Source organism: Camellia sinensis, chromosome 10, assembly GCF_055761805.1.
Source record: "Camellia sinensis isolate YWXY chromosome 10, ASM5576180v1, whole genome shotgun sequence".
Lineage (NCBI taxonomy): Eukaryota > Viridiplantae > Streptophyta > Magnoliopsida > Ericales > Theaceae > Camellia > Camellia sinensis.
The window spans coordinates 181,132,116-181,144,154 of NC_138970.1; the positions used below are offsets into that span (position 1 = coordinate 181,132,116).

The 12,039-nt window shown below is 32.3% G+C and overlaps 1 protein-coding gene across 3 annotated transcripts; it reads left to right on the forward strand.

The window, feature by feature from the left end:
* The first annotated feature begins 942 nt into the window (after window positions 1–942).
* LOC114278783 (ACT domain-containing protein ACR4) lies at window positions 943–5,015 on the forward strand. 3 transcript variants are annotated; one of them, XM_028220912.2, is made up of 8 exons: window positions 1,124–1,578; window positions 1,769–1,814; window positions 1,897–1,967; window positions 2,100–2,214; window positions 2,311–2,378; window positions 3,181–3,780; window positions 4,275–4,379; window positions 4,469–5,015. In XM_028220912.2, the coding sequence occupies exons 4-8, from the start codon at window positions 2,157–2,159 to the stop codon at window positions 4,811–4,813; spliced, it is 1,176 nt and encodes a 391-aa protein (XP_028076713.2). In that variant the 5' UTR covers window positions 1,124–1,578; window positions 1,769–1,814; window positions 1,897–1,967; window positions 2,100–2,156; the 3' UTR covers window positions 4,814–5,015. The 3 variants fall into 3 exon arrangements, with proteins under 3 accessions (XP_028076712.2, XP_028076713.2, XP_082749186.1); XM_082893060.1 differs by having other exon boundaries at window positions 1,192–1,578; window positions 1,916–1,967; XM_028220911.2 differs by lacking the exon at window positions 1,897–1,967 and having other exon boundaries at window positions 943–1,578.
* The last annotated feature ends 7,024 nt before the right edge of the window (window positions 5,016–12,039 follow it).

Consider the following 12,039-nt stretch of genomic DNA (forward strand, 5'->3'; position numbering starts at 1 on the left):
ATTGGATGTGATATTTTATTTTTTGTGACTAAAATAGTCTATTTTGTCTTTTGTGACTAAAAAGTCTATTTTGTCTTTTTGTAACTAAAATAGCTAAAAAAAATCCCGTTTAGCTCTTGCCAAACGGAGTATTAAAAATCTTCAAATCACAATAATCTACCTCTCACCAAAAATCACTTAAAAATTTCTAAATTACAATAATCATAGTCTCTTGCCATAAATTACATTAATCATAGTCTGTGAGTTTTAAATTATTAATTTTAAAATTCCTCTTATAAAGCCGCACGTGCACATATATTCGGTAAATAATATAAATAAATTATGAAATGACATTGAACCAATACATAAACACCCATCTTTTCCTAAAACTTCCATTAACATTTATAATAATAGGCTCTAATAAGGCATACATATGGTCGAATTGACGTGATATAATCTTTCCCTATTATATATCATATGTTAAAAGTTAGTATTAAAATTTAATGTGGCCGAACACTCAAAATTTCCAAACAAACACAAAATGACGTTCTCAATTTCACATTTAAAGCATTAACAAAACTACAAATAGAATACCAATCATGTAAAATAATTTCAACCATACATATTATATGATAAGACTCATCATAAAATATACAATTGCGCTTATATATTAAGTCTAATCCACTATCGAAATTTTGTATGTCTTTTGTACCCTTTCAACTTTTGTAGAATTTAATTTCAATCAATCAATCAAAAAATTTCTCTAAGATAATTCTAGAAAAAATCAAGCTAAAAGATCCAAACTCCAGATATTTTAGAAGAATGGTTACGTGATTGATTTTGTGTCAATAAATTTATTGTTATTAGTGAAAAATACATCATGTCAATTAAATCACATGATGTGTTGGTTATATAAAATAATTTTTTTCATAATAGACTCCAAACCAAGAAAAAAATTTTAGCGTTCTGGTGATGTTACGTGTTTATACTTATTACTAATTACTATATGTTATATTTTTATTTTCAATCACTTAATATGAAATTATAAACCTTACATTCTAAGCACCACGTAACTATGTGCTTATCAAATAACTTCTCCTAAACCAAAAGTGTTATGAGAAGAGCAATGATTATGAGCCGCCGTAACTCATAATGGCACAAAACAAAAGAAAACCCTAGAAAGGGAAGACCAAATGGTGGGGCATTTGTTTTTGGGGGGCGTAGGGGAGTGTGGAGAGAGGGAGAGAGGCTTGTGGGGTCCACATGAGCGGCAGCGACAACAAGCCTGAATAGTACCCCACGAGGCCTGCCCTTCGTTTTCATTTTTATGTCCCTCCAAAACGACTCTTGGTCCGACTCTATAGCCAGCAAATACTTTGCGAGTTAACCACCTGTAACCCATTTGGTAGAGACCCAAAAACAAGAGAGAGAAGAAGAGAGGATTCACATACCACACCTCTCTCTCTCTCTCTCTCTCTCTCTCTCTCTCTCTGTTTTTGTGGCGAATTTCTTGTTTGTTTTGCAAATGGATTACTGGTCTTCTTCTCTCACCGTCGATGATGAATTTGAGAAACTTGTTCTTCGTATGAACCCACCAAGGTACTACTTCAATTCTCACCTTCCTTGTCTTTCTTCAATTGGGTTGTTCTCTGTTGTTGAAATCGAAACGGGTTGTGCTGTTTTGCAAATTCTTTTTGTTTTCTTGCTTGTTAAAGATTGAAAAAAATTGTCGTGGTTTTGACAATTGGGTCTGCTGAATTGAGTGATGTTCTTGATTTGAAACTTGTAGGGTTACTGTTGATAATGACTCGGACAGAAAAGCCACTCTTATCAAGGTAATTGAATTTTTGTTTGGTCAATTGGGTTTTTCTTGAATTGATTGTTTTAAGGCCGTGTTTGTTTGGTGGACTGAATTAGATTTGATTATGGCTTCTAGACGCTTTGGCTTGTTCAGGATTACTAGAAAGAATTGACAAGAGATTTAATCGGTACAGAGTCCAGATCTTAATTTTTTTAGCCAAATGTGTGATTATGTACTCCAAAGGTCATGTCCGCCAAACAAACATGGTCTAAGAATTGTTTTGTATTAACATGTGTTTTTTTGGGGGGATTTTTCACAGGTTGATAGTGCAAATAAGAGAGGGAGCTTGTTAGAGGTTGTTCAAGTTCTGACTGATATGAATCTGATAATTAGAAGGGCTTACATTTCTTCAGATGGAGGGTGGTTTATGGATGGTTAGACTTTGATTGCTTCAATGATTTTTTCATTAAGTTTTCTCTGGTTTTTATAGTATCATTGAGATTGATTTTTATTTTTGATCTAAATCTCAGTGTTTCATGTTATTGATCAACATGGGAATAAGCTCTCTGAAGATAATGTCACTGAACGCATTCAGCAGGTACATCTCCAAAATTAAGCTCATTTATTTGCCACATTAATTTCGATTAACGAGGTAAAAAAACTGATCTTAAACCTCAGTCTCGAGATTTTGCGTTACTGAGACAATCCTTAATAGAGATTTAGTTGTTTCTGTTATATGCTCATTTAATTCCTGTGAAACTATCAAATCTACAGCTTTTATAGTTATTCTCGTCGCTGCTCTAGTGAATTCTTGAATGGCTTTTTATGTTTTATCCCTGCTTGAATTTTAAGTTTATTGTAAATTGACCTAGTAAAGTAGTAATTTAAAACCAAAAAAAATAAAAAAAAGAAAAGAAAAGAATAAAGGCTCTATAATGTGAATTGAAGAAGGCTCTATAATGTGAATTGAAGAAGACTCTAGCATGTTTAGAAGGAAATAATTTCTCTATTTGGTTTCGTTTTCAGAAGTTGTTTTCTAAATACTAGAAACTAGTTTGGTGAAACAACAATGCTTGATAGCTCGAATTTTCATAGCCTGAATGGCTCGAATGTCTCAAAACAACGTCGTTTTGGAGGTAAAATGACGTCATTTTGATTCGAGCTATTTAGGCCACACAAATTCGAGCTACTAAGCATTTTTCTTGGTGAAAATAGACACTAAAAAGAATTTTTTGAATTTGCAAAAACTATTTTTGCACAAATAAATAGTACACTATGAAATGACTAGTGTTTTTTAATTTTGCCCTGAAAAACAATGTGTTTTTTGTTGTTGCAAGTTGCAACCTTCTTTGTGGAACCGTGTGATTTTGGAGCTACATTGATCATTACTTGTATTTCAGTCACTGGGACCAAGGGGACGAAGCTTCCGGTCTTTGAAAAGGTCTGTTGGTGTCCAAGCTGCCATGGAACACACCACCATTGAATTGACTGGAAGAGACCGACCCGGCTTGCTTTCAGAGGTTTTCGCAGTCCTCACTGACCTAAAATGTAATGTGGTAGCTGCAGAAGTCTGGACCCACAATTCAAGGATGGCTTCAGTTGTTTACATCACGGATGAATTGAATGGATCGCCAATCGATGATCCTGATCGACTAGCCAAGATCAAGCAACTTCTTCTTTACGTGCTAAAAGGGGATAGAGATAAGCGAGGTGCCAACACTGCTGTTTCTGTGGGTTCCACTCACACTGAGAGAAGGTTGCATCAAATGATGTATGCTGATCGCGACTACGATACTGATGATTTTAGTGGGTCCACAAATGATCCAAGCAAGCCCCTTGTAACTGTTGAAAACTGTGATGAAAAAGGGTACACTGTCGTGAACTTGAGGTGTCCTGACCGGCCCAAGCTACTCTTTGACACGGTGTGTACGTTGACAGATATGCAGTACCTGGTGTTCCATGGCACTGTCATTGCTGAAGAAGGACCTGAGGCATATCAGGTACTTCCTAATTCCCATGCCCTTGAAGTTGCATAAATTTTTTTCTATTGTTGTTATGTACATCAATGTGAAAGGAAATTTTGGCTTTCTAGGAAAAGAAAATGCCTCAGTTTACTGCAAATTGAGTACTTAAAATGAGTAATGTGGATATTATATTCTGGTCGAATGCATCCATTCTGTTTTGTTTTGTTTTGTTTTTAGAATCTGTTTTTTGAAATTCTTTTGATTTTTTCATATTGGTTTTCTCTTTTTGGGGCTAAAATAAACCACAAAAAGATACTTCCCCAAAAAAGAGAAAAGCCATATTAAAATGATGAGTTTTTTGGAAAAATTTTGGAAAACAGATTCTGAAAACGAAATCAAACAGTAACAGATTATAGACCTATTTGCTTTTTCCCCTTTATTGAGAAAACATTAGTGACGAAGCAAATGTTTTCAAAATCGAAGTATATATCATCTCATTGTGTTGGCTGTGTTTATTCTTTGTTCAATAGGAGTACTATATCAGGCATATGGATGGGTACCCAATTAGTTCCGAAGCAGAGAGGCAACGGGTAATTCACTGTTTGGAGGCTGCAATTAAGAGGCGAACTTCTGCGGTAAGACATGAAGGAGATTGATTTATGTAGATTTCCACAAAATTTTCAAATGAGATTTATACGTAATAATTGCAATGTCTATAATTCAGGGCATAAGACTACAACTTTGTGGCAAAGACAGGGTTGGGCTTCTATCTGATGTAACTCGCATATTTAGAGAGTACGGTCTATCAGTCACCCGGGCAGAGGTCACAACTAGGGGATCACAAGCTATGAATGTTTTCTATGTGACCGACACATCGGGATATCCAGTTAAGAGCGAAACGATTGAGGCAGTTCGAAAAGAGATTGGCCTGCCAATAATTAGCGTGAAGGACGACGATGGATGCTCAAATTCACCACCCCAGCAAACTGGGAGATTCTCGTTTGGTAATCTCTTTCGTTCTAGATCAGAGAAATTTCTCTATAATCTCGGTCTGACGAGGTCATCGTGAACCTGAGAACTTTTCTTTGGTGAACTAGGAACTGTTAAAATTGCCTGTAAATACTAGTCTAGAAGGATTAATCATAGGCTTTTAGGGACTGCATTGTCAAATTTGAATTCTGTTTCAACTTTGTAAAGCTATCCATGTAAAATTGCTCTTTTTTGCCTTAAAAAGAGAGACTTGTCAATACATAATGTGGATCATTGCTCTACTGCTTCTGGCGTTGATCAATCTATCACTCTATGACAAAAGTTGTTTGATTTTTGGTTGTTTGATCACACACTCGAAATACATATCTACTTATGGTATTTTTGCCTCGGGTGGAATGAGTCTCTCCTTTCCAATATTGACATTCTATTTCTCTAAAGTGATTTGGAGAATAAACCATTTTTTTTAAAATATGATTCAATTATATAATTATTTATATTTGATTTTTTTTTTTAAGAGAAATAATTTGTTTTATAGGTTTTACAAAATAAAATGTTCAAATTATAGAGCCTCCGTTTGGGGAGTGAGTTGGCTTTTTGGTTTTTTTAACCTGGGTAAAAAGCTTAGTTTGGAAAGAATTTTTTTGACTTTTTTGACTTTTTTTGTAAGAGAAAAGTGTAATGATTATGGATTGGATGTGATATTTTATTTGTTGTGACCAAAATAGTATATTTTGTCTTTTGTGACTATTTTAATTACAAACCAACTTACCAAACAACAACAGAGGCTGTTCATCCACTACTCCCTTAGGTTGGCGGTGAATCTGATGATGGGTGTTTGTGGCAAAGTTTCAAAACGCCAAAAACTTGGGGACTTGATTTGAAAGACCATTGAGTGGGACAATCAGATTCTCTCTCTCTAAAATCTTTAAAGAGGAATTACTTATTAGTTGAAAAAAAAAAATTATATAAATATGGAGAGTTAAGTTTTTATTTGTACCTTCACTACTTTTCACTTATCTCTCATTACAAAATCATTTACATTTTTTATATTTTATAATTTTTTTCTTCTATTTCATTATTAATTAATTCTCCGAATCTTTAATGCAATATGATAGTCATCAGACACAACTTGAGTGACTTTGTATTATTATTATTATTATTATTGTTATTATTTATACCTATCCCATCACATCACAAACAATAAATTTAGTTTACATTTAACCATTAATTATTAATGTCAAAAGTCTGCAACATATCAAATCATTCGAAATTGTTGAGGAAAATGCTAACGTTGGTAAATATGTAAAAATATATTCTACTTGTCTCAAAATATTAATTTCATTTAGAGAACTTAATTTTTTTTATTAGTGTAATTATTACACTTTTAAAATATTGATTTTTTAAAACTATCCGTTTAACTTTTTTTAACTATCCTTTAACTTTTTTTTAAAAAAAATATTAATTATCATAATTATACTTTTTATGTATGAATTTAAAAGAATAACAAAATAAAAATTTATGTTAATTTAGTTCTTAATTTTTTAAAAGAAACTAATATTTTGAGATGATAAAAAATAAAATAAGAGACTAATATTTTGGAACAAAAAAATATATATATATTCAATTGTGTATATGCAACTAGATAATTGGAAATTAGATGTAGCAAAGCCAAAAGGCCTAAGAAGTGCATTTTTAATCCTCACTCATCCCCATTAAAAAAAAATACAAATTTATTACCATGAAACAATAAAACATTTAAATAAAATAAAAGAAAAAGGGCACAAGTCATAGACAAACTATCTAGGAACAAGACAAACCAGTTAAAAGAAAACCAAACGGGTCAAACCAGTTAAAAGATAACCAAAAGGCTCATGTCATAAGTGGGGGGAAAAAATTAGGGTGATGTTTTGAGGTTGCTACAAGTCTCATTTCAATAATTTATTTTTTTATTTTTTAAGTCAGTATAGATCGTTCTTTAAAATAGATTAATTCGATAATCGTAACGACAAAATTTTACTATCTCAATGTTCAAAAAAATAAATACGCTATTTTTAAAATTATACGTGTTATTTATTTTTTTAAAGATAAAGATGATAAAATCATATGGCTATGTTTATTGGATCAATTTAATTTTTTCATGAATAAGCTATACATTATAAACTAAAAAATGAAATAAAATAAATTATCAAAACAAGTTACGTAGTAGGCTAAATGGGCCAAACTAATCTCTCCAATCCAAGAGAATTTTATCCGATAAAAATCTCACTTATAAAAATCAGCCATATTCACTTTGCGGCTCTACCGAGTAGTGTTTTACCGACATATAATAACTTTTTTACATTGATTAGAAGAATATTATATAAATAAATTTTTCATACAACCTCTCAAGTGATATGTTAGCATATGATAAATGTCATATCAGTTTATATAAGACACTTTTACAAGTTTTGCTTCTTCAATAGTGACAATATGCGTAGTGCGGTCAGTGGTTAAGCTAATGATAAAATTGAGGAAGCAAAATTAACTTTTGCTTGCTACTTTTCATTAATGAGAAAGATGTTTTGTGACCCTACATAGTTGGAATTATGTTGATGACTTTTATTTTTAATTACATGTTAAGCAGATTCTATATGAGAAGTTGTGGGCCATATTTCATATTAGATTTCAACAATTAATTGACATGACTCTCATTCATTTTTTTTTTTTTTCCCCCTTTCTAGATCGTATATTAATCAATGTTGCAATACAACACACGATATTAAATAATTTATAGATTTACAAAGGTTATCTATTAGGTTTGGCTTACGAGACAACTTCTTGTTGGCAATAAGAATTTTTTAGGGTAAAACATTCCGATGGGGACTCAAGGATATCATATGAATTCTTGTTCTTTGAGATACTAGGAAATGTCATAACGAAGGTCACATGAACCAAGAGGAAACAAACACTAGGAACAAAATGAAAATGGTTTTTATTTTATTTTATTAAGAAGTCAAAAATATGAATCTTGTTCTTATGTATTTATTTAGAATTTTCTCCCATTTTGAGATTTTTTTTATATTAATTAAGTTATTTAATTCATCGAAGTTAAATAAAAAATCATAAATAAATAACGCTAGGAATAAAAATAGGGTACCCATTCCACCAAGATTGACAAAAATAATTTATAATTATTTGTAGAATTTGTTACACCAAGAAAATGACATTGTGGAAAAACCAACTCTCTTGTTTACGAAATAATTTTGAAGAGTTATACTTATTAGTGAGAGAATCCTTAAACTCTTAGTGATATGTGAAAATTCTAAACAATTGAATTAAGTTTTATTTGAAATAATCTAAATAAGTGTTATTTTTAATTTTTTACAAAAAAATAAAAAGATTATATGACTCAAATAACTAACTTAGACATACTTTACAACCGTAGTAATTTTTACATATTACAATCGCTTAGGCTTATTTTGGAAGCTCGTTATTTTAGCCAAAAATATACAAGCCAACAAAAAGTCAACTTTTCTCTCAATTTTTTCTTTTTCTTTTTGTATGTGTTTTCATCAAAAAAATAAATTTTAAAAATACTAAAAAAATCAATTTGTAAAAAAATCCTTTGTTTATATTTCAACTATTTATGAATGAAGGCAACATCTCAACAATTATCTATTAAGAGGCCATCGAAATAAGGCCAAGTTTGGCATGATTGAAAAAAGACAAAAAGTCAAAAAGTCACTATCCTATTTAAGTCACCTCATCTTATTTAAGTCACATCACCTCTCTAATACATCACTTCAAACCCAACCCAAACCCAACCCATATTTCATAAAAAGTCAAAAAGTGCACTTATTTAGTCTTCCCAAACTAGGCCTAAGTCAATGAATATATTACTCATGTTAAAGTTCAAATGTTCAACTCATATATTTATTGTTTTAGATATGATTTATAAATTAAATTTTTTACTTATTAAGAAAAGATAATATAAACCAAATGAGTCAATGACAATAAATTAACTTATTTATGATGTTATCGAAGTTTTGTTTGAGAAGTGAGTTGACTTTTTAGCTATTTTAACTTGAGGTTAAAAAGTCTCGTTTGAAAAGAATTTTTTGACTTTTTAAATTTTTTTTAAAGAAAAAATATAATAATTATGAGTTAAATGTAATATTTTATTTTATTAAATTAAAAAAATTATTTTATTTTTTATAATTATTTTAACTAAGATGGTGTTTGGTAAGTGGTTTTGGAGCTAAAATCGCCACAAAAAATAAAATGGGCTATTTTACTCATAACAAATAAAATATCACATCCAATTTATAATCATTACACTATTTTTTCACAAAAAAATTAAAAAAATCAAAAAAAAATTTCTAAATTAAATTTTTTAACCTAAATTAAAATAATCAAAAAAATCAATGCCCTTTCCAAACGAAGGCTAAAAAATCTCAAACCCATACTTTTCAAACGAACACGTGATGACCTCTCTGAATAGTTTTGAAATCCCAAATTTATCTTTAGGAAAAGAAAAATGATAGAGACCACTAATTAGTGGTTGCATTAGGGATGTGGCAATGGGTCCCACCCACTGCCACATGTGTTTTGTGTCCTAATTTTTTTTTTTTTTTTTTTTTTTAGACTTGTCATATCTTAATGGTGATGTTAGTGGTGATGTTTTAGTGGTTTATATTGTTAGGAAAAATATTACATTGTTGATTGCGGCAAAAATATTACATTGTTGATTGCGGCAATCTTCACACATGATGATGTTATGATGTGAGACGTAATCCAAAAAAATCTGTGGATTCTGACTACGGCTAAGGAGATAGCAAACCAATTAGTGGTGATGATGATAACAATCATGATTCTGTAATTTTGACTTTTGGAAAACATGAAAAGGCCATAAATCGACACAGAATCTCAACCTCCCATCATATGTTCCCACGCACCCTCCAATCCACATGTGCCACGTTCTGTCTCTTCCCACCTCGTTTTTCGTGTGATGGATAGTTACATTTATCCACGTGGCACGATCGCAACCACACGAAGACAAACCCGCCAGTACAAGTGGCAATGTCCTGTGGCTTTTCATGGGCCCCACATTTCACTCTCTTCGTCTGAACACAAAAGCACAAGTTGGGCCACAATTTTTGGGTCCACCGGTTCACACACAGGCACGTGCCTCTTATCCTACTAAATTTAGGATTTTTAGGCTAAGTTTGGCTAATAAAAAAAAGTGCACTTATTTTATCCTTTTATTTTTTTTGGGTCACATCAATCAACATCTTCTCTCTATTTTTTCTACGTATAATACAAAAAAAGTCAAAAAGTACACTTATTTAGTCTTCCCAAACTTGGCCTTAGTATAGTTCCGATTGAGTTAAATCAAGGCCAATTCGTTATTTATATTTTTTAAAAAGTAGGATCAATTTAATTCGTTTAAATCGTCAAATCAATCTAAACTAACCCGTTTAAACATGAATTAGATTGATTTAGGACCTCTAATTTATATAATTAAATAATAAAAAAATATAAAACATTTTAATTTTATAAAAATATAAACATCATGGACCCAAATAATTTTTTTTTTCCCACAAACTCACACTATTCTTTTCCACCAAAAGCTACAGCACTTAACTTGAAAAATAAAAAATAATTGAAACCTTATTGACTTTCGAAGGTTATTTTTGTAATTATGAGCGTGCCAGTAATGATCAATCAGTCCTTACAGAAATTTAATTGTCAACCAATTATCAGACGATTGTGTTTTAGTTCTTTCAACTTCAATGAAGATGACTTTTACTAGTAACTTTACTTAGGAGGAATAAGCTGACAATGATTAAATGAAGAACAATTGCGGTATTTCATTAAGTAAAACGAAAGACTTACAATGATCCAAATCAGCCTCGTAGAGGTTTACAGCAACAATTTACTTGAAACTACTCCTATGAACGAAGTGCAGTGCAGGAATTTTAAAGTACAGAAATACAAAGAACAGGAAATGTAAAACTGGAAAGGAAATAAAGTAAATAAAACTAGTTTTTTGGATCTGAATCTGGGCCTTTTCTGGGGCTTTCTCTGCTATTTATATTCTCAAAGATAGCCATCGAACTGCACTTCTAATCGTCGAACTGCTCCTTCATGATCGCTGATCATGTTGCCTTATAGTTAGCTCCACTATGTCAATACCTACAGTTAGGCTTCCCTCTTGATTTTGAATTTAAATGTGAGTAACTGTTGAGGCCACATCACTTTGCATCTCCTTACTGATCCAATACTACGCAGATCTTATGAAAACCAATACTAACTGCCACGTGTACGATCACAATCGAAGGTTTGAATTGTTTTCCCGTATTGCCCTTATTTTGCCACATGTCGAACTGTGACTGGCCCGTACAATATATATAGCCAACATTACCTCTCGCACTAATATATCCAATACTTGGTATTATTAGTGGATCAAGGTCTTTTATCCACGTCTTAGAACGTGCATGGGCTTTGTATTCTTCCAGAAATGTAACTGTCATTCATCATTTTGCATTAAATTCTCTTTTAATTCTTTGAACATCCCCACCATCTTAGTATTTGAACAGACTGATACATTTTCCACGGCCAAACCAACTCTCTCTTCTATTGATCGAGTATACGAGGAGTCATTTGATGATGTTGTTCTTCCTCGAAAGAACCTTCATATATTGATTAGCTACCTTCACCCACCTTCCTATATTCAAGTCATGGAAGCTTTTACAAACTATCAACCTTTGGATTACGCACTCGCTACTCATAACTTTCTAAACCAAAATTTTGCAAAAATGGACATTGGAAGCTCTTCTTCTAACCCACAATCTTCTACATGGGATGAGGTTGTGGCTTCTTCTTCCTCTGGGGCTTCTGGTTGAAGAAGCTGGTTAGAACCTGAGGCATGTGAATTAAGGGAGCGAGTTAATCATCACTTTGTCGAGTTCACCGATCCTCTAGAATTCCCTTCTGATGCTCAAAGTTCGGTGGTTTATCCTTACGTGCCCATCGACCGCCGACGTAGTTTAGAAGACAATCTGCTTGTAGCATGGTACACATCCTTCATGCCTACAAAGATAGTACAAGCTACCCGATACCCAGAAGAGGCACAAGGGTATAACCCATCGTTCTTAGCCCAGAAGGCGAAGCTTTGCTCTTTTGAATGGCTTGATTGTGTTAATGCCCCTCAGTTTCGTCCTTCTTTCAAAATAGAAGCTTCTATACCTCTTCTTCCGCAAAATCCTCGCTGGACAGAGGGACTGAGGCTTATCCTCTCTGAGGACAAGGTTTTTCCTCCTTATA

Coding starts and splice junctions, on each gene's coding strand:
- LOC114278783 (XM_028220911.2), top strand. CDS start 1,505: ATGGATTACTGGTCTTCTTCTCTCACCGTCGATGATGAATTTGAGAAA. Junction 1,579..1,768: donor CTTCGTATGAACCCACCAAG/GTACTACTTCAA, acceptor TGAAACTTGTAG/GGTTACTGTTGATAATGACT. Junction 2,215..2,310: donor TGGAGGGTGGTTTATGGATG/GTTAGACTTTGA, acceptor TCTAAATCTCAG/TGTTTCATGTTATTGATCAA.